The following is a 24,496-nucleotide window of genomic DNA, read 5'->3' as shown; positions in this document are numbered from 1 at the left end:
ATAACCTCAAGTTTTGGAGCAGAGTGATAAAGGAAAATATGGAACTGAACAAATTTCAGAAGAATCTAATAGATTTCTAAATGAGACTACAAAAATATACATATTTCTCAGTGTTACATAGAATTTTTGCAAAAATTGACAACAAACTAGGGCACAGAGCACATGACAAATGTAAAAAGGCAGAAATAATTAATAGAAATACAAACCATGCAATAAAATAGCAATTGGTTCAGAGAGCAAAAGTCCTAAATAATGAATGGTTTGAAATGGTTTGAATAATAAGTCCTAAATAACAAATAATTTGAAAAACAAATCATAGAAACAATTACTATGTAAGAAAAAATGAAAAAAGATAAAAAATACTAATATTTCTAGGATGTAACTAAAATATTCCTCAGAGGGAAAATCATAACCCTACAAATATACATTAACAAAATAGAATTAATGAAGTGACTATACTTTTTTTAAATTTGGAGACCAAAATTAAACCTAAAATAAGCACTAAAAAATTCATAAAAATTGGACAATAGATAAGTTAAAAACAACATAGAAATGAGAAAACCGAAAGTTGGTCCTTTGAAAATACTAATAAAATATATAAACTATGAGCTGATCTGGTTTAAAAGAAGAGAACAGAAAATCATAATTAGCAAATGTGCAAGGTGACATCACAGCAAAAACTGAGGAAATAAACAGAATGATCAGAACACATTATGTACAGTTACACACTAATAAAACAGAGCACAAAAGAATCAACATTCAGAAGCATAAACTACTCAGACTAGATTGACTTTTTAAATAACCTAGGATCAGAAAAGGAAAGAAATCTAGATAATGAAGGAACAGACTACCAAAGGGGAAAATGTCCTGATTTTAATAGATTCACAGGAAAATATCTATTTTTTTTAAAAAAGAATGGTTTGTACCCATGTTAAACTATTTTCAAAAATTGAGAAAGGATGCATCCTATTAGATCTTTTGAGACAAATCTAGTCCCAAGACTTAAACCAGAGAAAGATAAAATAAAGGGAAAAAAAAACTATAAGTCAGTATCATTTTTTATTTGAATCCTTATTATTCTTTTTTTATTAAAGATTTTATTTATTTTGAGTTTTACAATGTCCCCCCCAATCTCACTTCCCTCCCCCCACCCCCCACAGAAAGTAATTTGTCAGTCTTTACATTGTTTCCATGGTATACATGGATCCAAATGGAGTGTGATGAGAGAGAAATCATATCCTTAAGGAAGAAACATAAAGTATAAAAGATAATAAAATATTTTCATCTATAGGTCAGTATCATTAAAGAACAATGTGGGGTGAACAAACATATACACATATATTTCTATATTATGTATATCTGGAATATATGGAGAGTTCAGGGAAGACAAGACTTCTAGTTTTATGTGTGTGTGTGTGTACCTATGTAATAGGTATCTACACATGTGCATTTTATATGTATATATATATATAAAATAAACATTTCCTAATAGATAAATGAACAGTTTTTAAAAGAACTGCCAAATATTTGCAGCCAAATGAAAATCACTAATAAAAGAGAAATGCAAATCAGATTAGATTTCAACCCAGACCCTACAGATTGGCAAAAATGACCAAAAAATGATAAGGTTGGAGAGGTTATGGAATGGTAGGCACACTAATATATTATTATTAATTTTTTTTAGTTTTTTTTCAAGGCAAATGGGGTTAAGTGGCTTGGCCAAGGCCACACAGCTAGGTAATTATTGTCTGAGACCAGATTTGAACCCAGGTACTCCTGACTCCAAGGCCAGTGCTTTATCCACTACACCACCTAGCTGCCCCCATACTAATATATTATTAATGGAGTTATGAAATGCTACAATCTTTTTAGAAAGCAATTTGGAATTATGCAAATTATAACTAAAGTGTCCATACTCTTTGAACCCAGAGATTCCATTTCTGGGATTATACCTGCAGGGAAGCCATCAATTAGAAAAAATAAGTTCCCACATACATAAAAAATATTTATAGCAGCACTTTTTGTTATAGTAAAGAATGGGAAATAAAGTAAATACCCATCAATTTAAAAATGGCTAAATTGTGGTACATGAATATTATGGAATATTAATTACTGTAAGAAATTAAATGGGGGCTGCTAGGTGGTGCAGCGGATAGAGCAGCAGCCCTGGTGTCAGGGGGACCTGAGTTCAAATTTGACCTCAGACACTTAATTACCTGGTTGTGTGACCTTGGGCAAGTCACTTAACCCCATTACCTTGCAAAGAAACTAAAAAAAAGAAATGATGTGTGTAATAAATACAGAGAAACATGAAAAGATGTACGTGAATGGAAACAGAGTGAAGTCAGTAGAACCAAGAAAACAATATACACAATGACTACAACAATCTAATTGAAATAACTACACACTCAATCAAAAATGAATGCCACAAATCTTATAAAGACCAAGTAGGGCTTGAATGAAGAGAATAATCCCCAAATACACTCTTTCATGGAGGTGGAAAGTTCAGTTTTTCTACACTGCATGTTTTTGTACTATTTCAATATACAAATCAGTTGTGTTGATATTTTTTCCTCTTTAAAAAAAGAAAAAATACTTTTTGTTATGTGGGATGACTTTTGGGGAGCAAGAGGAGAGAGACACTTGGGGAAACAATAATTATTTAAGAAAAAAGGCATCATTTAAAACTTATTTTAAAAAATTAAGTTCAGGGGTGGTTAGGTGGCACAGTGGATAGAGCACCAGCCCTGGAGTCAGGAGTCCCTGAGTTCAAATGTGGCCTCAGACACCTAATAATGACCTAGCTGTGTGACCTTGGGCAAGCCACTTAACCCCATTGCCTTGCAAAAAAAAATTAAGTTCAGAGCAAAGTTTTAGTATCATAATGTCCTGATTGTTGGTTGTTTGATGGTCAGATGGCAGACAATGGTGGACACATGTCATCATCATCAAAATAATCTCATCCCTTTTTCCTAATCTCATTAACAACCTAGGACCTTTCTAGAATGTGATCAATAGCAAAGGAAAGAAGAGGTAAGAAGAAATGCTGATTGGTTCCCCCTGGAGAAACCAATTCCCAAGGACAACCACTGTGATAGATAGCTTTTTTCACAAGAGAATTTGGCAAGAAACTCTTTATTGTGAAAAATCAAAAGTGGGTCGTCAACCTGGCATTATCTAGAGAGAGAGGTACAGCCAGCTATAAGTAAATGGAGTTTGTCTCAGGACTCCCAATTTGTCAGCAGACAATTTATGGCAGAGGCAGTTGATCATATCAGCCACTGAAAGAATGACTAGGGAATCATACTTCTAGCAAGTAGAGATAATAAGGCGAATTTGTGATTTATAGAAAGTACCCTCATTTGTTTCCTTGGTTGCCAGGTATCATAACAACCCCTGCCTATTTCTCCCTTAACAGAAAAGTGAAAGGAATAGAATTCCTCCATACTCCTCAGGTCATCAGAGAAAATGGCGGTGAAGAATACAGACCTATAGATGCCACCAGGAGAGAAGGAATCCGCTAAAGAAAGATTTTTGGTGTCTAACACTAAGTATTTTTTTTTTTAGTTTTTGCAATGGGATTAAGTGGCTTGCCCAAGGCCACACAGCTAGGTAATTATGAAGTGTCTGAGGCTGGACTTGAACTCAGGTACTTCCTGACTCCAGGGCTGGTGCTCTTTCCACTGTGCCACCTAGCTGCCACCTAGCCTAACACTAAATATTTCTAAGATGGCTATCTGTTAATCTGGCATAGGCAATGAATATTTCTGGTGACTTCCAGGTGAATCTATCTGGGATGTATCGAGAGCCCCTTGAGTCTTAACAAACCTGATTATCACCAACTCACTCTTGGTGATTCCTATGGGATAAATAATAGTATCAGAAGCATTACTAAGAATCATGAAGTAAGTCCTAGGGAAGAAACTGAAGATCATGATAGGACTCAGTTTGTTTTTATCACTGCTAACAGTTGGAAGTAGGGGCTTTCACAAGAAAGGTTCCATCTGGGATGTGAACAGCTAAGTTAAAAAAACTATCTGAAAATAAGATTTGGATTTCTGGAATACATTAAACATAGAAACAATGGCCCTTGGACAGGGCTGGAGTATAGCTAATAATGCATGCTAGCAAAAACATTTTTGTCTGCCAATCTTTAAATCTGATCAAAGGAGCTTAAAGCTAAAAAAATGCAGGAGAGGGAAAAATCTGATGTCTCTTTTGGCTGGTTTTTATGTAAAGAAGTCTCTGATACCCATACAAATAGCCTCTGACCTCTGATACTGATACACAAATGTACTAAATATAGGGAAAAAGTAAGGATGGCAATCTTGACTTCATCAGTGCCAATGAAATAGTGGAATGAGACTGAAATATAATTACAGAATATGTTTTCCTCTAAAAGGAAGAAGCTAGATTTAAAAAAAAAAACACGACTGTCTGGGCATTAGGAAATCCAGAGACTGACACTGGAAAAAATGATGAAGTGCTATATAATTTTTTTGTGTTTTTGAAAGGCAATGAGGTTAAATAACTTGTCCAAGATCACCCAACTAGGTAATTGTTGCTGTATTTCCTCATGGATAAAATGCACCTTAATTTGGGGGCCCGAAATTTGAAAAAACAATTATTACATAAAGTTATTGAACTCAAGTTTTATTCATCATGAAATTCAATGACCTTCTACTCCTAGCTTTCAGGCATCTTTTGAGCAAGTCTAGTGCGTGGACACACATTTGTTCCATTCCATTTCATGAACCTGAAGCACCCATTGTGTTCTCCTTGGAAATTGTGGCTTCCTTTTCATCAGCCATTCTTCTGGACTCCTGTTGAACCATCTTGGTGGACACAGGAATCCCGCCTGCCCTTTGCTCTTCAATGCATCTCTTCTCTTCCCTCTCTAACTCAGGCCTTTTGGCTGCTTGCCTCTCATGGCCATCTTCACCTGGGCCGTTTTCTGTTGGGTTTCTTCTTCTCATAGCCAGTCTCAGATCGTTTTCTCAGTTGGAGGAGGACCAGACTGATATTCAGCAGGATGATTTCCATTCATTTTTGCAAACTAAATCCCTTTGAACTTGAATTCAGCACTGGACAAAAATCTTTTCTGAGCCATTTCTGGGCAGAACATGGCAAAATGGAACCTGACATACTGGTAACAAATGCAAAACAATGAACTCAAAGACAATTGCCAAAAAGCTGGGAATGAACATCAAAACATCTACAACAATGAGCACAAAAATAAGCACAAAAAAGCAAGAATTGCAAATAAAAAATCTACAACCACTGTATAAAACACTCCCAAATTTTTTCAAAAAAGGGTGCATCTTATACATGGGAAAATACAGTGTCTTGAGGATTTGAACTCAAGTCCTCCTGACTCCAGGCTCGGTGCTCTAATCACTGCTCAGCTAGATGCAATGTAGGTTGGTAAAAAGAGAAAGCAAGTGAAGATTTGGATAAACAAATCACACACCTGGCCAGGAAGGAAATAATAATGGGTTCTTCAGTTATCTGGACTTCTGTTGGAGCTTTCTCTCTGCCAAGCGCAGAACAGCCAATGAATTCTTGACTAACCATAATAATAGTAACTTCATTATTTAGTGGGTGGAGGAAGGCTCAAAAGAACTGTTGTTCTTGACTTGATTCTGACCAACTAAAAGAGAAAAACTGGGGGGAGGGGAGTGACCACTCCATTTTAGAATTAAAGATAGACAGGAAAAGGAAAGCTGGTCCCAGGTTGCTGTGCCTCCCAGATTTGGGAAGAGTGAATTTCAAAGGATCAATAAGGAAAAAAGATGTAGAGTCCTAAGGCCTGGCTCCTTAGTAGCATCTAAAAAGACTGATTTAGGGGCAGCTAGGTGGCACAGTGGATGGAACACTGGCCCTGGAGTCAGGAGTTCAAATCTGGCCTCAGACACTTCATAATGACCTAGCTGTGTGGCCTTGGGCAAGTCACTTAAACCCATTCCCTTAAATAAAATTTAAAAAATAAAATAAAAAGACTGATTTTGAGACATATTAACCAAGTTGCTTTTTAAGACATATAATGGAGATAGAGGGGCAGGCAGGTAGCACAGAGGACAGAACCCTGGGCTTAGAGTCAGGAAGAATCAACTTCCTGGGTTCAAATCTAGTCACAGCCACCTACTAACTAGGTGATCCTGGGCAAATCATTTCACCCTGTTTACTTCGGTTTCCTCATCTATAAAATGAACTATAGAAGAAAACAGCAAACCATTCTGGGATCTTTGCCAAGAAAACCTCAAATGGGGTCATGAAGAGTCAGACAGGACTGAAATAACTCAATGAAAACAGTGATAAGAGAGAGGCATGCTCTCCCCTACTGAAATGAGAGCATCTCCAAATCTGACAGGCTAGGTGATGGTGACTGCACAACAGAAGGGTGTGTGTGTGTGTGTGTGTGTGTGTGTGTCTGTGTATGAGAGTGTGTGTGTGTACGAGAGAGTGTGTGTGTATGTGTGTGAGTGTGTGTATATGAGAGTGTGTGTGTGTATGTGCATGAGTGTGTGTGTGTCTGTGTATGAGAGTGTGTGTGTGTATGAGAGAGTATGTGTATGTGTGTGTGTATATGAGAGTGTGCGTGTGTATGTGCATGAGTGTGTGTGTATGTGTGTGTGTGTGTGTGTGTGACATTTATGGATGGCAAACTCATCATGGGTCCATAGAGTGACAGATAACAAAAAACTAAAATGAATTTAGGCTACCTTGAGAGGAATTGTTCCTAGAAAGAAGGAGAGCCTCATGTCAGCAGCATGATGACGTCACCGATGAATCCACAGACATTTCCCGAGTGCCTTATTCAGTGTTCAACTCTATTCTAGACAGAAGGAAGATAGAGACAAACAAGCCCTGGCCTCAAGCAGCTTACATTCTACTGGGGGGACTCAAGGGACTAACAGATCAGTAGCTGTTTCTTAGATCTTATTGCTGTTTTATTTTTATATTACATTTACAGTTTCCCTTCACTCTTTGAGAGGTCTTTTGTAACAAAGTAAAACACCTGGGAGTGTAGGCGGTTTGTCACATCTGTGGCAGATCTCTGCCTCTGTTTTTTAATTCTTTAGCAGAAATCAATTTTCTTTCCTTCTTGCCATTTATGTGAAGGAGAACTCTAAAAGGTAAGGGAAATCAAACAGGAACTTTTAAAGGAGCCACCTCCGATGTACCCTGAAGGAGGTCTGGAGTTCCAAGAGGCAGAACTAAAGAAGCCCATTCCAGGCATGAGAGACAAAGGTGGAGAGATGGAAGCTCATGTGCAGATAATAGCAAAAAAGCCAGTGTGACTGCAACAGAATTCATGTGTGAGAGAACTGGCTAGCCAGACTGGAAAGATACATGGAGCCAGATTGTGACATCTTTCATTGCTAAATAACACAGAGAGAGAGAGAGAGAGAGAGAGAGAGAGAGAGAGAGAGAGAGAGAGAGACAGCACTTTTGGGGAAGGCAGAAAATGCTTAGAGAAAAGAGCAGCACAGATTTATCTATTGATACATATATAAATATAGATTCATCTAATCATAAATGCATTGAGAGTTACTGAGCATCAACCCTATGTTTTAGAAGTATCCATTTGATAATTGTTAGGAAAATATTGATGAGAGCCTAGCCTAGGCCCATGGCAAGATAGGCATAAAGAGGTAGCATCAAGAAGACCTGGCTCCTGGATGCACGTAGCAGGTAGGTGAGAATGAAGAGTCTTGGATGACTCTTGGTTTGCAAATTGGCGACTGAATGTGTGATCTCAGGCTATATATGTAGAACCACAGTGTCTGAAAATATGGAATTGTCCCAAAGCCCATCCCCTGGTCAGGCAGCATCAGGAGGATTGTGTTCAGCTATGGGCCTCTGCCTTTTAGAAAGGTCATGGACAAGCTGATGAGCATCTGCAGGAGGTAACCAAGATGGTGGAAGACCTTGCGGTCATACTATATGAGGACAAGTTGAGGAGATATTTGATCTGGAGAAGAGAAGCCTCGGTAGAGAACATAATAGCTGTCGCCAATTGTCATGGAGAAAGAAAATTAAATGTTTTCTACTTGGCTGTGGAGAAAGAATAGGAAGCAGTGAATGAAAATTGAAATTGGATAAATTTTGGCTTGGCATAAGGAAAAAAATGTCCTAATGGTTAAGGATAATGTGCTGCCTCAGAAAAGACTGTCCCCTTCACTGGAGTCCTCCAAGTGAAAACTCTCTCACTCCTAGCCCAACACATTGGGATGCAATTCTCAGGAATGCATTAGAGTGGATGACCTCTGAAATCCCTCCCAGCTCTGGGGTCTTGTGAAGTTACCAGGCAGTAGATTGAGAATGTTGGGGAACATCTTCTAATAGGACTTTCAAAACTGAATGGGGCTCCCTTGTAAAGTTGGCCCCTGGCCCCCTTCCTGAAGGACTCTCACCAGAGACAGGATGATTCCTTGGAGGGACTCATAAGATCATCAACTTATAGGTGGAAACAGAAGTTTCATGATTCAGATTCTTACTTTTACAGATGAGGAAACTGAGGCACAGAATGTAATACCTCCAAGGTTATATAAGATACATGCCTTGGAAGAATTTGAACTCAAGTCTTCCTGACTCCAATTCTAGCACTAAATCCATTCACTACAGTAGGAAGTCTCTCTTACAGAGAAAATTACCTGGTGATGGATAACTCATAAAATCTCTTCTTACTATGAGATTCGAGGATTCATCAGTGTGTCCCAGTTTGCTCTCAAAGGAAGAACCCCTACCTCAAACACCATCTGGTAGGGCCTTTGATCCTGCCATTTTCATCCTGGTACTAAGCTCTGTATTGTCTAAATCCTGTCTTTTAGAGGATTGTGTCTGTGCCCATAGAGGAGGAAAAAGCAAGGTAAATCAGGGTTAGCATAATCTGAGGATTTGGGGGCTTTGCCACCATGTTTCCCAGAGCTAGAAGCTCCCATGCTCAGTCGCTTTGGTTTATCAAGAAGCTCAGTATCCTCCCTTAGATAAAAGCCACAGAGCTATTAGTCTATCGGGGCTCCCCTTCTGCACCTCTTTTGATGGAAAGAATAGAGGATTCCTTTCCCCACTTTCCCTCTTCCTTCAGTGTGCGACCAGTTTAAATCCCAAGATGACCTTGGCCTTGAATCCAAAGAACTATTTCAGGTGGGACCAGGAAATTATCAGCAGGCAATGTGTCTGAGGAGAATGGTTCAGCTTTGGGCTCATGCTGAGTGGCATTTTGTTTAGAACACTCTGAGATTTTGCTTGGTTTCCATCCTAATTCAAACGATCTTTTTTCTAAGTTCCACACGGTTGACCTGGATATTTCCAGATCCCAGTGAACTCACACTGCACACCTGACCAGTTATTCTGTGGGAATATCCCCAGGACCAGGGACTAAGACCAATCCCCAAGGCCCAAGGAAAGAGTCCTCCCCAGGAGTTACAGTGAACAGTGATGAAAGTGCAAAATTCAAACTCCTAAGGGTCAAACGCCAGGGTTAGAGGAAGAGGCTTTGGCAACTGCTGGAGCTCTACCAGAGACAGAATCCTGGTCCTCCGCTTCGGAAAAATAAAGAATTCACATATTCATCCCTCTCAGCCTCAGTTACCACAGCTGTAAAATCAGAGGACTATAGAGCTGGAAGGAACCTCAGAGCCATATTACAGATGAGGAAACTGAGGCAGGGTTGGACCTCAAGTCCTCTCACTCCATAGGCAGTATATTCTGTACCATCCTACCTCCTAAAGTCCTCTCTAGACATAACACTGGGGCTTTATGGATTCAACGGTTCCACTCTTCTGCTAATGTCTTGGCCCAAGCCCGCCAAGAGGAGAGAAGGCCTTTTGGGGGCTGCCAGATGCAAAGACTTTGGGGTCCCATCCCAGGGAGTTAACAGCGTTAAAAAAAATCACCACAAAGTACTAGGGTAATCATATTGAAAAGTGTATTTTTAAAAATATTTTCAAATGGAAAACATTATTCTTCAGTTTTACTTGGTAGTTGGTTTTAACATTGTAATGAATATTTAAAACTTGAAATTTATAAATGGTATTAATAGCGCTCCGGTTTGGTTTTTAGAACATAGAGTCGTAAAAGAAAAACGATTTATAATGTACAAACATAGTGACAATTGTAAGTGAAATGAAACTGATAAATGTGAAGGAATTTCAGAAAATGTCACAATCACTAAGTGAAATAATATCTTGATAAAACGATGTTTTTTATAATAATACAAAATAATCTTACATTTTTATTATAACAGCATAACAATAGAAAGAGAAAGGAAAATGTGGTATCTTTTAAAAATTACTTCATTATGTTCTAATCATATGTAAAGTCGTAAAATGTTTGACACATTTATCACCAAATGGCTGATGCCCATCTATTTCTGTGGTCTCATTAGTGATATCTCCCTCCACTAATGCAGATTCCTGCCCTCTCGGGTTCCTGCCCAGGGTCCTCCACGAGGCATTTGAAGACAGTACAGCTCTAACTCATGAGGCCTTCCTCAAAATCTTGTAATATTTCTGAGTGCGACATTGTGCTGCCCATTTTATCATTCCTCCCTGTTAATGTTTGACCATCCCATCCCTCGTCAGTCATCTCTGCCATACAACAGTCTCTGCATCTGGGTCCTCTTTGCTCAAGGGCTATGACCTCCTTGTGCCCACCATGCTTCTCCTTTGCCCTGTGGATCATCTACCATGTGGATCCTTTCTAGATGGTGGCATTCTATGATTTGCTGCTTCACAGATGGAAGCTAAAATAAGAGACTCCAGCAGGAAAGAAAGGCTTGGCATCGTTGGAAGCACTGCACATTTGCAATTCCGGATGTCCTCTTCCTCTGGTTCCATTGTGGACTGCCCACCTAACTATGTCCTATATAACCTCAGCCTCTTAAACCAGATCCACGGGGATTAAGTTTGAATCGGGCCAGAGTTCTTAGTCATTCCTAAAGAGGTACCGGAGTGGGGGCATTATGCCAGAAATAAGCAGGAAAAGCCCAAGGTCATTCTTCAGGAAGGCTGCGGGGTAGCGCTGATGATTCTGGCCCCACAGTCTGCTGCACCTGGACTCCTCCAGCCAGGGTGGGGCAGGATTGGTGAGCGTCCAGACCTCCAAGGGAGCATTGGGCTTGGCCCAGCCCAAACATGATCCTGCAGGATGTGGAAGGTTGGAGCCCTGGACCCCGGGGATGCCAGGCATCTGCCATTTACAGGCACGGTCCCCAGGTCCCCAAATGGTTGGCTCTAAATATTGGCCCCACAGCAGCAGCCACAGCCATTTGATCTAGGAGCAAGCTTTAGAAAAGTTACCGAACTAACCTTCCCCAGTGATGTAATGCAAGGAAATGCTTTGTTAAAATAGGGCAAGTATAAGAGGGACTGCAATTCATGCTTTGTTCAGAAAGTTAAATAATACTTTACATTGAATTAATAGTTGAAGTGACACATTTCTGCTTAAATTTCAAAGCTGAAAATACTGTTATTCTTGTTTGTCTTCTTTTACAGCTTAAGGAAGGATCACAGATCTAGAGGTGAAATGAACTCAGATGCCATTTGGTTCAACTGTCCCATTTTGCAGAGGAGAAAACTGAGGCAAAGGCGGGTTCACAGACTTGACCCTGGGCAGGTCTAGAGAATGCAAACTCTCTAACCCTAGGAGCTGTGATCTTCCCCTCGGAAAGATATTCCCCTGCTAAAGACAGACAGAGCGGTCTGGTGGGTAGCGAAGCCTCCGAGAGCTGGTAGTCAATAACCCGGGCCAGGCTCCGGTCTCCCAGCGACTCCAGAGCCAGCTCTGTTCATTTCAGAGCTGCCGTCTGCCCTCGTGGAGGGAATACTTTATTTAGGAGCTCCCTTTACAAAGAAGTCACAGATAAGAGCATCGGATTTAAAAATGCATCTTATCAGGGCAGCTAGGTGGCACAGTGGATAGAGCACCAGCCCTGGAGTCAGGAGACCTGAGTTCAAATCCGGCCTCAGACACTAGCTGTGTGACCCTAAGGCAAGTCACAGCCCTGTCTGCCTCCAAAAAACAATGCATCTCGTCCAAAAGGGAATTTAAAATGGGCATCTTCCAAAATGGAGCTCCATGAATGTCATTGTACTGCTGTGTGGAAATAATTTCCGGTTACTTAGGATTCATTTAATGCAGGCATCAATTAGGGTTTCAAGGCAATACATTTATTATACAATATCTCTGTGCACAGTCAATTATCAGAAAAGCCAAGAGCTTTCTTTCCTTTTGGAAAAAAAATAAGAGCAACTGTCTCTGTGGTGGAAAATCTGTAAGAAATGAGCAGAGATCTTGGGAACAGAGAAAGTACAAATCCCACAGAAGGGATCCTGGTGAGTCTTCCACCAGGGAGACTGTTGGGGCGCAGCCGCCCAGCGCAGAATCCATCCCCGCTCGCTTGTGCCTTCAGATTTCAGAAAGGAAGACTGGTTAGAATGTGAGAAGGGTCACACCCTTCCTGGCTTGGAAGTGCGGGTGAGATTCTGGTGCGTGAGCCCCAGAAAACAGCAGAGCCGGTGTGGCGGACACATCAAGGAACAAGGGCTTTGGGGCCAGTTTCTCACTTGTGTTCCATGCCGGCCCTTTTGGGTCACTGCCCTCAAGTGGGTTTGATCATCGTGAACAGAAAACCTGGGCCACTGGGACCTGAGCCTGGTCCTAGCAAGGCCAGGGAGATTACCAACAGTGTAAGCATGCATTGGCATGGACAGGCGGGCTGGAGCCGCTTTCTGCCCACGGGCACCTGCATGGGCTAGGAGCGAAGAGGGTGCCCCTTGCCGATCCCTGAGGAGGCTTAAGCATACTTATCCTCTTTGCCACCTTCGCCCTCCTGCCACCCAAGTGGGCAGGTATGGACAGTCACACGTGCAGAATAGGAGCAGGTGAGGCCTGAAAGACGGCGGAAGGGTTAGGCGAGAACTTTCTCCTGCCTTCTGGGACCTGCAAAACCAAAGCATCCATGCATCAGCAGGATCCTGCATCCGAACTCCACACCATAGGCCCTTCTGAGATGCACCTGTCTCTACGGACTTTGAGGCTGGGGATGGAGGTGATGGGAGGCCGGCCAGGCGGAGCTGCCACCAGAGCAGCCCGAGTTAACTGCCCACGATGTCCTGGCCCTCCATGCCAGCTCTATGAGCAGCTTGGCTTGGTCTTTCTGCGGGGGGAGGGGGTGCCCTGGTCTTTCTGTGGTCACAGGGCCTCCCAATCCATTGAAGGGATCCCCAGTGGTAGAGTCGCCTCTCTTTTGGCAGCTTCACTGGACCCTGCACTGGCAGGTCCACACCCTCCATGGCCCGGACCAGGACAAGGGAGCAGACGGGCCTGGAGGCCGCTTACCTTGGAGTCTGCCCGGTAGCTGCTCTCCCTCACAGTATAGTCAGTCACGATGACCGAGGTCGGTTTGGTCTTCACAGGTCTTGAAGGCTTGGTGGCGGGCCAGGGCTGGTATTCCTGTCTGAAACCCCGAGCAGAGGGTGCGCTTAGACTCATTCATTCACTTAGAGACCCTCCCTCCCCCTTGTGTGCTCTGAGCCACAGCAGAGAGAGTGGACTAGACCACACAGACACAGACACAGACACACAGATACAGACAGACAGAGGTACAGACACACAGACAGATAAAGAAGACAGACATAAGCACACAGATCCAGACAGATACAAAGACAGACACACGGACACAAATACAGATGCAGATACAGACACACAGACACAGACACAAAGACACAGATACAGACAGCTGCACAGACATAAAGAAGACACACAGACACAGCTACAGACTCACAGGCGCAGATCACACACACACACACACACACACCACAACCTGTGCTGTTAGAAAGTTCACAGTGGTGATGCCTTAAGTTGCAAGAGCAGAGTTCAAATCCTGTCTCAACCTCTTACTAGCTGTGTGACCTTGGGCCTGTCACTTCACCTGTCTGCCTCAATTTCTTCATCTGTGAAATAGGGATGACCATGGCCCCTGCCTCCCAGGGTCATTATGAGGATAAAAACGCGATATCTTTGCGCAGTGCTACACGCTAGTTGCTACTGTACGACCTCAGAAGATCCTTCCACTCCAGAACTAGGGTCCTGATATTCTGTATCTCCACAGGCCTCTGGTGAAAACAGTGTTTTAGGGTTTGCAGAGTTTGTCCCATACGTTATTCCATGGGCTCTATAATAACCTGGGAGCTCAGCGCTGCCATTATCCCTGTTTTACAGATGAGGAAACTGAGGTTCAGAAAGCTTCAGCAACTTGCTCAAGGTCAAAAACGTCATAGATATTGAGGCAAAATTTGAACTCAGACCTTTGCTCCACCCCCACCCCCCATAGTGGAAGAAGACAAGCTGCGCTGGAGGCAAGGGAACTGTGTGCAGAGGCTCCAGGCCTCCTCGTTACCCATAATAACATGGTACTTTTCCTCTTGAAAACTGGCCATCTTGAGGCCAGAGACCAGGTGTCCAGCTGGGGCCATGGAGTGACTTGAACCGTCTCCTAGAGCTCCAGCTGCTAACTCAGTCCTGTTTCTACAGGCCATACCAAGGTTGGGGGCTGTCCTGGGCAGCTTGGGGTACCAGCCCGCCCGTTTCAGGCCAGATGTGCCTAAGTAGGCCAACACTCTGCCCAAGCTCCTCCAACTTTGCTGAGCTGAGCACCGATGAGCCCCAAGGGGCCAGACCGGGCTAGCTCCCAACCCTCCGTCGCCTCAGAACCAGCCCTGGCGGCCCAAGCGGCCTCTGCTTTGGGATTTAAAAGATGCTGAGGGTGAAGGGTGATGGCAAAGTCACATGAATGAGCTAAAGGGCTGCCAGCTGTGCAGTAAATCAATCCTCTTTGGAGCCATCTGGGATGCCCCTGGTGCCCTTCCTTCATCCACCAAACATCCGATGGCTCATAGCCTTGCTACGCTAGGTGATACCCCAATCCCTGGTCTCAAAAAGCTCACCTGGCCATACCTACTATTTTTTTAATTTTAATTTTTTTTCTCTCCCCTTTACTTCATCACTCAAGAGAGTCTATATTTTTTGTGGGGAGGGGGTATTTTGTTTACTCTTAAACAAGAATATTTTATTAATGTATAAAAAACATTATTCATAACAAAATGAGAATAAATAAACATTAAATTAAAAAAAAAGATCCAATGCACTCAAAAAAAAAAAAGCTCACAGCCTCAGGGGAGATAAGTTAGTTGAATCCCTGCATGATAAGGCAGGCCTGGAGAAGCACCTGCAGAGCTGAGATTTGGGGAAAGCTTGGTGATGCTTCTCCTTCCCTCTCCCAGTCCTCATTCCCTCCCCGCCCCTCCCCCCTTTGCAGCAGATCGCCTCCACCAACACCCCCTTCTCTCTTCCCTTTGGCCTTTTCCTGTCTACTCATTCGTTGCTGCCTTCACACACACAGTCTCCTCTGACCTGAAAATATACTCACTAGACTCGACTTTTCCATGCCCTAAGCATCTCTCCTTCCCTTCACAGCAAAACTTCTGGGCTGTCAGGGCTGGGGGTGTCTATGCTCATCGCCCCGGCCTTATCTCCATCTGGGCCCCTCTCTACCCTTCGCAAGCTGGCTTCCCTTCTGTCCTCACCCTTCACCTGAACCTGCTCCCAGCAAAGGGACCAATGGGCTCTAACTCGGCCTGACCCTCCCCCTCCTTCACTTCTCTGACAGGACTGACCTCCTGGTGCCTCTCTTCTCACACCGCTCCCTATGCGGATGGACATTCTTTTCCAGTCCATCACACAGAGTGTGATGAGGCTTCAAATACACTTTGCATAAATTATCTTGAACTTTATTATATAAAATAGAGTCCCCCCTCTGGGAGGGGGATGCTGGGGAAAGTTCTGGTAATGTGAAAAGCCAAAGACATCAGTGAAATGTATTTTTTTTTAAACCAAGCTAATTGATGTCAATGGGTTGAATGACAGGAGGGCATTGATGATTAATGACTGATATCGGGGGAAGACACTAGAAGAAGGAATTGAACTGTTGGTGAAAGGACCCCAGCCCCACTCAGGGATACTCCTAGACCCCTGAGGGGGAGATACAGGCAGCCACACTTGGGAGACTCAATCAGCCAGTGCGTGTTGGGGTTAGGAAAGAAAATCCAGGGCGTACTGCTCTTCAGAAAGCTAAATGCAATTACCATAAAAATGAACCATCTGCAATGAGAATAAATGAGCTTAGTCCTAAAGAAGGAATAGGAAAATCTATCTTCCTCCTTTGCAGAGGTGGGGGTCTACAGGGGCGAAACTTGGCATGCACCATCAGTCTTGGTCATGGTTGGTGACTTTTGTGGAAGTATTTTTGTCCTTGTTAATTCTTGGTGACAAATTAAGGCTGCCAGAGGGGAATGGGGGGGACCATATTTGGAAATGAAAGTCACATTAAAAACAAAAGGCCAAAAAGTATTTTTAAAGGGGAAAAAATCAACAATGCGAAAACCAAAGCATACGAAGAAATCTTCAGAGTTTGGGCGGCCCACGGACTCCTCATGGAAACCGCAGGGTGGCCCAAGAGCAACCTGAATTCTTAGAGGAGGTGTGTTCTGCCCTGCCATGCCCATATCTTCTTAAAGGGTGTGTGGGGAGGGAGAAACTTGGTTTCCTGCCCCTAGTTAGGAGCAAGAGTTGGAAGCTCCAAGGAGGCAGATTTCAGTTGAACATAAGGAGTGAACTCAAAGGAAGACCAAGGTTTAGGTCCTGCCTCCAACACCCCTGAGCTGTGTGACCCTAGGCAAGTCATTTAACCTCTCCTTGGTTCAGATCTCTGAGGCTATCAGTGGCAGAAAAGGTGCCTCCCTTCATCGGGTGATCCCTCGGATGATGAAGCCACACAGCCGTTCCCTTCCCCTATGGGGCAAGGGCTGGAGACAGAGAGAAAGCAAGAGAGCCCTGCTCCTGAAGGAAGAATCAATATGTAATGGCAGGCTCTCAGGAAGACCCATCCGCTGCATGGATGGGGAGGAGGGCCTGCCTTAGAGCAGGGGAGCCTGCCAGGTATTGGCCCATGAGCATTGGGTTGGGGGGGTTAGCCCAGTGGCACAGGGATTCTGGAATCTTCCCAGCAGGGGGGATTGTGAGGGAGCACCCAGGGGTCATTATCCAATAAGAGGAAGGGGACATGGGCAGGAAGAATAGGGTGCATCTCAGTCTGGGATGGGGAGGGAGAAAGCTCCACCGGGTCCAGCTGGAGCCCTCCTGGGGGGTCTCCTCCCCTGCTCCCTGGTCCTCTTTGAGCTCTGGGGTGGGCACGGGCAGCTTGATGTTAGAAGAGGATGAGCTGGCCAGGAAGTAGCCTGGGGCCTTCGCAGGAGCTTCTGAACAGGCAGTTTGGCCATGTTCCCTCAGGGTATTGGGGGGCTAAGCCGTGGAGCTGCTCAGTGGACTGCGTAGGAGAGAAATGGGAGATGGAGATAGAGGAATCCTCTGCAGAGGGGGGGAATGGAAGCTCGGCAAGTAGCAAAGCCAGAGGGAGACATGGGGGGAAGAAGTGGAGGGTCTTGGGACTGAATCACGGCGGGTGGGACCGGGGAGAAAAGGAGGAGCGCCGCACCCAGGAGACACCCAATAACCCAAGGAAGTCAAGGCAGGCGGCTCACCAGAGTCACACGCGGCAGAAGTCAAGGAAAGAACGGGTTAAGACAAAGCCAGTGCATTTGGCATTTAGGGTAGCTTCTGAGGGCAGCTTCGAGATGGAAGCCAGGGCAGCTAAGTGGCAAAGTAGGTGGAGCATTGACCCTGGAGCCAGGAGGACCTGAGTTCAAATCCAACCTCAGATCCTGATATTTTGTAGTTGTATGATCCTGGACAAGTCACTTAACTCCAGTTGTCTTGTTAAAAAAAAAAGAAATCCAAGATGCAAGTCAGATTTTGAAGGGCTGAAGAGTGGCTGGAAAGGAAATGAAGCACAGGTGACTTTTTCTAAGGCTGGCAGTGCAGGGGAGAAGGAACGAGGGCCTTTTGTACATTCAGGAAGATAAGAGAGACTGAAGCTGGGGGACAGACATGCTTCAGCCAAGCCAGTCCTGGGGAAATGTGAGGGCCAAGTTTCCTAGTGGAAAGCTCAGCCTTGGCAAAGATGTGGGGCGCCTCCTCCTCTGACACACCTGGCAGAGGCATCTGGGTGACCCTGGGAAAGTCCCTCAACTTCTCTGGGCCTCACCTGTAAAACAAGGAGATTGGGTGGGCTTGATGGCCCCCTGGGGTCCTCTAAGTCCTCTGAGTCTGTGATTCTTTGAGTATGAAACAATCAAGGAATGTGTATTTGAGGGGCAGCTGGGTGAGCACTGGTCCTAGAGGTGGGAAGACCTGAATTCAAATTTGACCTCAGATCTGACTTAATGCTTACTTAGTTATGGGACCTTGGGCAAATCACTTAACCCCAATGCCTTGCAAAAATAAAAAAAAAAAAAAGAGCATTTGGAAGGCCTCCTAGGAGCCAGTGCTGTGTTGTGGTCTGTCTGAGAGACTATAAGCTCTCTGAAGGCAGGGTTTCATTTCCAGCATACTGGGAGGTTATACACAAGAAAGTTGCCCAGGGGTTGCTATTGGTTTCATCGGAAGGACTTCCAAATTGGAATCACAGGACATCCATGCTTTGAAGACCAAGGGCTGTGTTTTATTTCAGTTTTGTCTTCCCAAGAAGCCAGCACTGGGCTTTGCCCAAGTGGGTTCTCAATAAATACTATGGATTATTAGGGCAACTAGGTGTCGCAGCAGATAGAGCGAACAGGTCGGCGTAGAGAAGACATCTCTCTGAGTTCAAATCTGGCCTCGGACACATTAACTGCGTGATTCCACTGGACAAGTCATTTAACCCTGTTTGCCTCAGTTTCCCCATCTGTCAAGTGAATTGGACAGGACCCCAGAGAAGGAAATGGCAAACCAAGAAAACCCCACATGGGGTCAGGAAGGGTCAGACACGACTGGAAATTTGCTCATCAACAACACCACAACCACAGTGATATTTGCTGAATTAAATTGTGCCTAGTGGGGACTGCAGATGGCAGAGCCATTTGCTAAATAAAGATAGACGTGGAGACTGGAGTGTCCTCTCCTCACCTCCCAGAAGATGTGGGGGCTTCTATTCTGGTCTCTCTTCATGGTGCTGACCACCAGGCTCAGGACGCTGCTCTTGCCTCTGTCCAAGGTTATGAACTTCTCTCTGCAGTCCATCTACTCCCACCCATGTGCATCACCCCCCCCCCCCCCAATTCAGATATCATCACAGTTCTGTCTCCCACCTCCCTCCATGTCCAGATTGTGATCTGTGCTGGGAGTCTCGGCACATGGGAAGCAAAGGGGACTCGCATGCTCAAAAGAATAGGAATAGGGAGCTTGAGGATAACAGGGGTCCCCCTAGGTGGGACAAGTCCCATTGAATTGGGGAATCCAGTCTCAGTTCAGATCCCACACTCAACACTCCCTGGCTGCGTGAGCATCCGGAGGGTAGGGCCATTTCCTTCCCCTTTTCTTCCCATGTGTGGCCCAAGCAGGTGCTTGAAGAATGTTTGTGAAATGACTGTGTCATTCTGGGTAGTCCTGGGGCCACTTAACATGGGGTTCATCTTTGTCAAAGCTGACCAGCACATCTCCATTTTCTTCCTCAATATAGGTAATAGAGTGGGAGACACACACACACTCTCACACTCTTTCTCTCTCTCTCTCTCTCTCTCACACACACACACACACACACAGAAAAAGAGAGACCAAGAGGGACAGAGAGATGGAGACAGAGAGACAGAGACAGAGACAGAGGCAGAGACAGAGACAGAGAGAGAGGGAGGCAGAGGCAGAGGCAGAGACAGAGAGAGAGGCAGAGACAGAGGCAGAGACAGGCAGAGACAGAGAGAGAGGCAGAGGCAGAGGCAGAGACAGAGACAGAGACAGAGACAGAGGCAGAGGCAGAGACAGAGACAGAGACAGAGACAGAGACAGAGACAGAGACAGAGGCAGAGACAGAGACAGAGACAGAGACAGAGACAGAGGCAGAGACAGAGACAGAGACAGAGGCAGAGACAGAGACAGAGACAGAGACAGAGGCAGAGGCAGAGACAGGCAGAGACAGAGAGAGAGGCAGAGGCAGAGACAGAGACAGAGGCAGAGACAGAGGCAGAGACAGAGACAGAGACAGAGACAGAGGCAGAGACAGAGACAGAGACAGAGACAGAGGCAGAGACAGAGACAGAGGCAGAGACAGAGACAGAGACAGAGGCAGAGACAGAGACAGAGACAGAGACAGAGGCAGAGACAGAGGCAGAGACAGAGACAGAGACAGAGACAGAGACAGAGGCAGAGGCAGAGACAGAGACAGAGACAGAGGCAGAGACAGAGACAGAGGCCAGAGACAGAGACAGAGGCAGAGACAGAGACAGAGGAGAGGCAGAGACAGGCGACTGAGACCTCCAGGGAAAGGTTGAGAGGAGAGGCAGGAAGAGAATGAGAGAGGAAGGGGGGGGGATGGAAGGGGAGAGGGAGGGAAGAAGGAAGGAGGGAGGAGAGAAAACCTGCGACTTGCCCAAGGCCCCCTGGCCGGTTGGCACCAGAGGGCCTGGGATCTGGGCCCGGCTGTTTACACTAAGTCCTTTCCCAGCCTACCCGGAGCGGGCTCTGCGGTTGCCATGAGGCTGCCAGGGAGATGCTGCCTGAGCCTGGAGTCCCAGCTCCAAGGGGAAATGTAAGCAGAGAGACAAACGCTCTAGCGGGACCCGAAGTCTCATCTCACGCTGAGTGCTGGTCGGGCGGACCCTCGTGGGAAGGCAGAGGCCTGGCCCGAGGGGCTCTCCTGCAGGGAGGCCCGGGGCCCCTTGGAGGCTGGGGTAGCAGGGCCGCCCGGCCAGGAAGTCGAGGTGCGCCCGGGCTGGTGTAAAAACCGGTCATGGGCAGAGACACAGAGACAGAGACAGAGACAGAGAGATGGGGGACAGAGAGAGAGAGAGAGAGAGAGAGAGAGAGAGAGAGACAGAGAGAGAGAGAGAGAGAGACAGAGAGATGGGGACAGAGAGACAGAGAGAGACAGACAAGAGAGAGAGACAGAGAGACAGAGGCAGAGACAGAGACAGCGTGGGAAGGAGTGACCCACCAAAGCTCGCTGCTTTTTGGAGAGGGGCTTCGGGGGATGGGCTAGACCTGAGACCCGCACCGACCCCGCAGCTTAGTCTAGAAGCGTGGCCCGGGGGGTGGTGGGGGAGAGCCGGGAGGAGCCTCCGGGTCCAAGGAGGACTGGAACCCAGCTCCTTTCTGAGTCCACGGGGCCCCGGGGCCGGGCAGTGCGGAGGGGAGTCAGGCCCGGCTCTGGGGACCACTGCTGGGGGGGGGGGCGCCCCGGGGATCGCGGCTGGCCAGCAGCCCCGGCAGATGAATGAGGAAATGCCGGGGAGCCGCTTGGAGCAGGGAGGGAGCTGCCCGGCGGGGCCCCCCGTACCCCGGGGGCGGGGGCTGTGCCCGGCCCTCCCCGCCCCCCCCCCCGCCCCGGGCGCCCCGGTACCTGTAGGACGTGGTGACGGGCCAGGGGGCGGCGTCCGGGGGGGCGCGCAGCCGCAGCAGGCGGGGGTCCCCGTCGCCGGCCCGGAGCCCGGGGTCCCCCGGGAGCACGTAGATGTCGGGGGCCCCCGCGGGCCGCCGGTCCCGCTCGCGGCGGGCCCCCCCGGGGCCGGGTCGGGGGGCGCGGCGCGGGGCCCCGAAGTCGCGCTGGTACTGGGTGAGCGGCGGCCCCGGGGAGCCGGGGGGCCCGGGGCCCGGGGCGGGCGCGGCCGGGGGCGGGTCCTCGATGTCCGAGTAGCTGCGCAGGGTCAGCGGCACGGCCACGTCCGAGCGGTCCAGCTGGTTCCAGCGCCGGGCCAGGCAGCACACGCGGCTGAGGCAGGGCCACGCCATGGGCCCCGCCGGCCCCGAGCCTGCCGCGGCGGCCCAGGGGAGAGCGGGGGGCGGCGGCGCAGCGCCGAGCGCAGCCCGGAGGCTCCGGGGGCGCAGTCAGCCCCCCCGCCCGGGCAGTGCCCACTTACATAAGTGCCAGCCTGCGCCGGGCAGGCTCCGGGCAGAGGAGTGAATGAATGAATGAATGAATGAGTGAAAAGCACCTCCGTTCCAGGCCACCCTTCCGGGCCCCAAGAGGAGAGCAAGAAGCTCGGGGCCGGCCCCGGGGCACGGCGGGGCCGGGGCGGGGGGCCCGGGGGGCGGATGACAGCGGGGCTTCCACGGGCCAAGCCGGATCCCGCTGGGCCCTGGAACCCTCGGCCCCCAGGGAGCCCCCCCCCCCCCAGTCCTGGACACAGCTCCGTCTCGGGCCGGAGCCTCAGTTTCTTCTGCAGGACAAGCCGGACTCCGTGGCCCCCCCACGGCCGGACTAGCTCCTGCAGCTCCTTCCTCTGGCTCCTGCATCCAGCAGGCACTTCATTAATGGTTAGGGAACTGCCTCGGGGTATCCAGACCCCCCCCCCCCCAACCTGTCCCCGTTCCCGGGCCCTTCATTTGGAGCAATGAATAGGCCCTTACTGTATGCAAGCCCTGACTTTGTATTCCGGCAGGATCCTAGAGGCGGGGGCAGGGCTGCGGCCACCTCCCCGGCTAGGCTGACCGAGCCCCTGAGCAGGATGTCCCCAAGGCGCCCTGCTCCAAGCCTCCCAACTGCCTCAGTGGAAGAGAGGGGGCATTTACATCTCAGAAGATGGATCTGGTCGCCCCCAGCCAAGGAGAGCAAGCCTCGGTTCGTTTTATTTCCAGCTAAAACAACCCCAGTTCACCTGCATCCCCAGGCTGGAGGTCCTCTCTGGGCCTCAGTTTCCTCATCTGACAAATCGCCTCCGAGAGCCCTTGGGGCCCTGGAGCTGAGCCTAAGATAGAGCACGGTGGGATTCTCACTTCCTGGACGCCAGGCCACTGGCCACTGGCCACTGGCAGTTGGCTCTTCTGCCTCACAGGCTTGGAGGCCACTGCAACACCCTGCTCCTTTTCATAAAACTGTTGTCAAATCACCGCCCCCTCTGCCCACGGGTGAAGTTAAATTTTAAAAATGCCTGGACAAAGCAAAGGGAAAGGACAAGAACAAAAAACAAGAAAGGAAACTAGACCCTAAGAATAACTGAGATGTCCCTCATCCCTTTCTTTGTAGTGGTGGGGGGCTATGGGGGTGGAGCACAACATATACTGTCAGAATAGACAGATGCCTTGGTTGGTTCTGGTGAACTGCCTTCCCCCTTCCTTTTATTCATTATTACATGGGCTAGCTTCACTGGGAGGAGGGGAAGGATCTGTTCAAACATCCATCCCATCCCATTCCATCCATCTATGCATCATCCATCCATCCATCCAGCCAGCATCCAGCCATTCCTCCATCCCTCCCTCCCATCCATCATCCAGCCATTCCTCCATCCATCCAGCATCCAGCCATCCCTCCATCCCTCCCTCCCATCCATCATCCAGCCATCCCATCCATCCCTCTCTCCCTCCCTTGCTCCCATCCAATCCATCCAGCATCCATCCAGCCAACCCTCCATCCCATCTATCCATCAATCAACACACACTTATTAAGCTCCTACTGTGAGCCAGACTATGTTAAGGATACAAAAAGCCCAAAGCCTAAGATCAATCCCTGCCCGAAGGAGCTCACATTCTAATGGGGGAGACACCCCAAACATACATACATACATATGCCCAGATGGGGCAGTGCCCTAAGCACTGGACCTCTGGGGAGAAGAGAGTTCAAATGCCGCCTCTCACATGCTCTAGCAATGAGACCTTGGGCAAGTCACTGAGCCTGCAAGTTCCTCATGTGTGAAATGGGGATCCCGGGTTAGGGTTGTGATGATCACATGAGCTGGCCTTAACAAAGTGCTCTGTAAACCTTAAAGCACTGCCTAATGCGTTAGTATTAATAATTATTAATTAATGCATCACTATTAATAACATCACATGACAAATTAGCTCTTAGATTTTAGCGGTTTAGATGTAATCCCTCTAAGATGGTGGCATCGGGTGCTCAGAGGTTTAGAGACTTGTCCAGGGTCATGCATAAATATTAGAGACAGAACTCTAACTTGGGTCTTCCTGACCTGACCAGGGGAGGTTTTCTACCCACTAAACCAAGTGGCCTCTACCTAGAAAATAAACTCAAGATAAATGAGGGGGAAGCTAGGGGGCTCTACTCTGCACAGAGCACCAGGTCTGCAGTCAGGAAGAGATCTTGAGTTCAAATCCCCTGGACCAGTCACTGAATCCTGTTTGCCTCAGTTTCCCCATCTGTCATATGATCTGGAGAAGGAAATGGCGAACCATTCCAGTATCTTAGCCAAGAAAATCCCAAACGGAGCCACGGACAGTTGGGCATGACTGAATAACAAAAAATGTTGAGAACTGTATTAGATGGTTTCTGAAGGAAACCACAGTCCAGGAGGTGGAGGGGAGGAGGGTACTGTAGCCTGGGCAAAAGTCTAGCGGGAGGCAATGGAGAGGTCAGTTTGGCCAATGAAGGGGAGCCATCTCTAAGAAGGCT

At 47.3% G+C, this 24,496-nt stretch overlaps 1 protein-coding gene across 1 annotated transcript; it reads right to left on the bottom strand.

The window, feature by feature from the left end:
• Positions 1–11,560: 11,560 nt before the first annotated feature.
• On the bottom strand, positions 11,561–21,882 carry MAP6D1 (MAP6 domain containing 1). The gene is made up of 4 exons (XM_074190111.1): positions 21,309–21,882; positions 20,605–20,866; positions 13,348–13,489; positions 11,561–12,948 (listed from the first exon to the last, which is right to left on the bottom strand). The coding sequence occupies exons 1-4, from the start codon at positions 21,880–21,882 to the stop codon at positions 12,868–12,870; spliced, it is 1,059 nt and encodes a 352-aa protein (XP_074046212.1). The 3' UTR covers positions 11,561–12,867.
• Between the last annotated feature and the right edge of the window lie 2,614 nt (positions 21,883–24,496).

The sequence above is a fragment of the Macrotis lagotis genome, chromosome 5 (genome assembly GCF_037893015.1).
Source record: "Macrotis lagotis isolate mMagLag1 chromosome 5, bilby.v1.9.chrom.fasta, whole genome shotgun sequence".
Taxonomy (NCBI): domain Eukaryota; kingdom Metazoa; phylum Chordata; class Mammalia; order Peramelemorphia; family Peramelidae; genus Macrotis; species Macrotis lagotis.
The sequence above is the reverse complement of the archived record's forward strand: the minus strand, read 5'-3'. Positions and strand labels throughout refer to the sequence as shown.

What these genes read in the sequence shown, in the direction of transcription:
- MAP6D1 (XM_074190111.1), bottom strand. Translation starts at nt 21,882, where the DNA reads ATGGCGTGGCCCTGCCTCAGCCGCGTGTGCTGCCTGGCCCGGCGCTGG. An exon ending in CGCCCCCCCCCCCAGCAGTG is followed by an intron (nt 20,867 to 21,308) that starts GTCCCCAGAGCC and finishes TTTTTACACCAG; the next exon opens with CCCGGGCGCACCTCGACTTC. An exon ending in GCTACCGGGCAGACTCCAAG is followed by an intron (nt 12,949 to 13,347) that starts GTAAGCGGCCTC and finishes TTGGTTTTGCAG; the next exon opens with GTCCCAGAAGGCAGGAGAAA.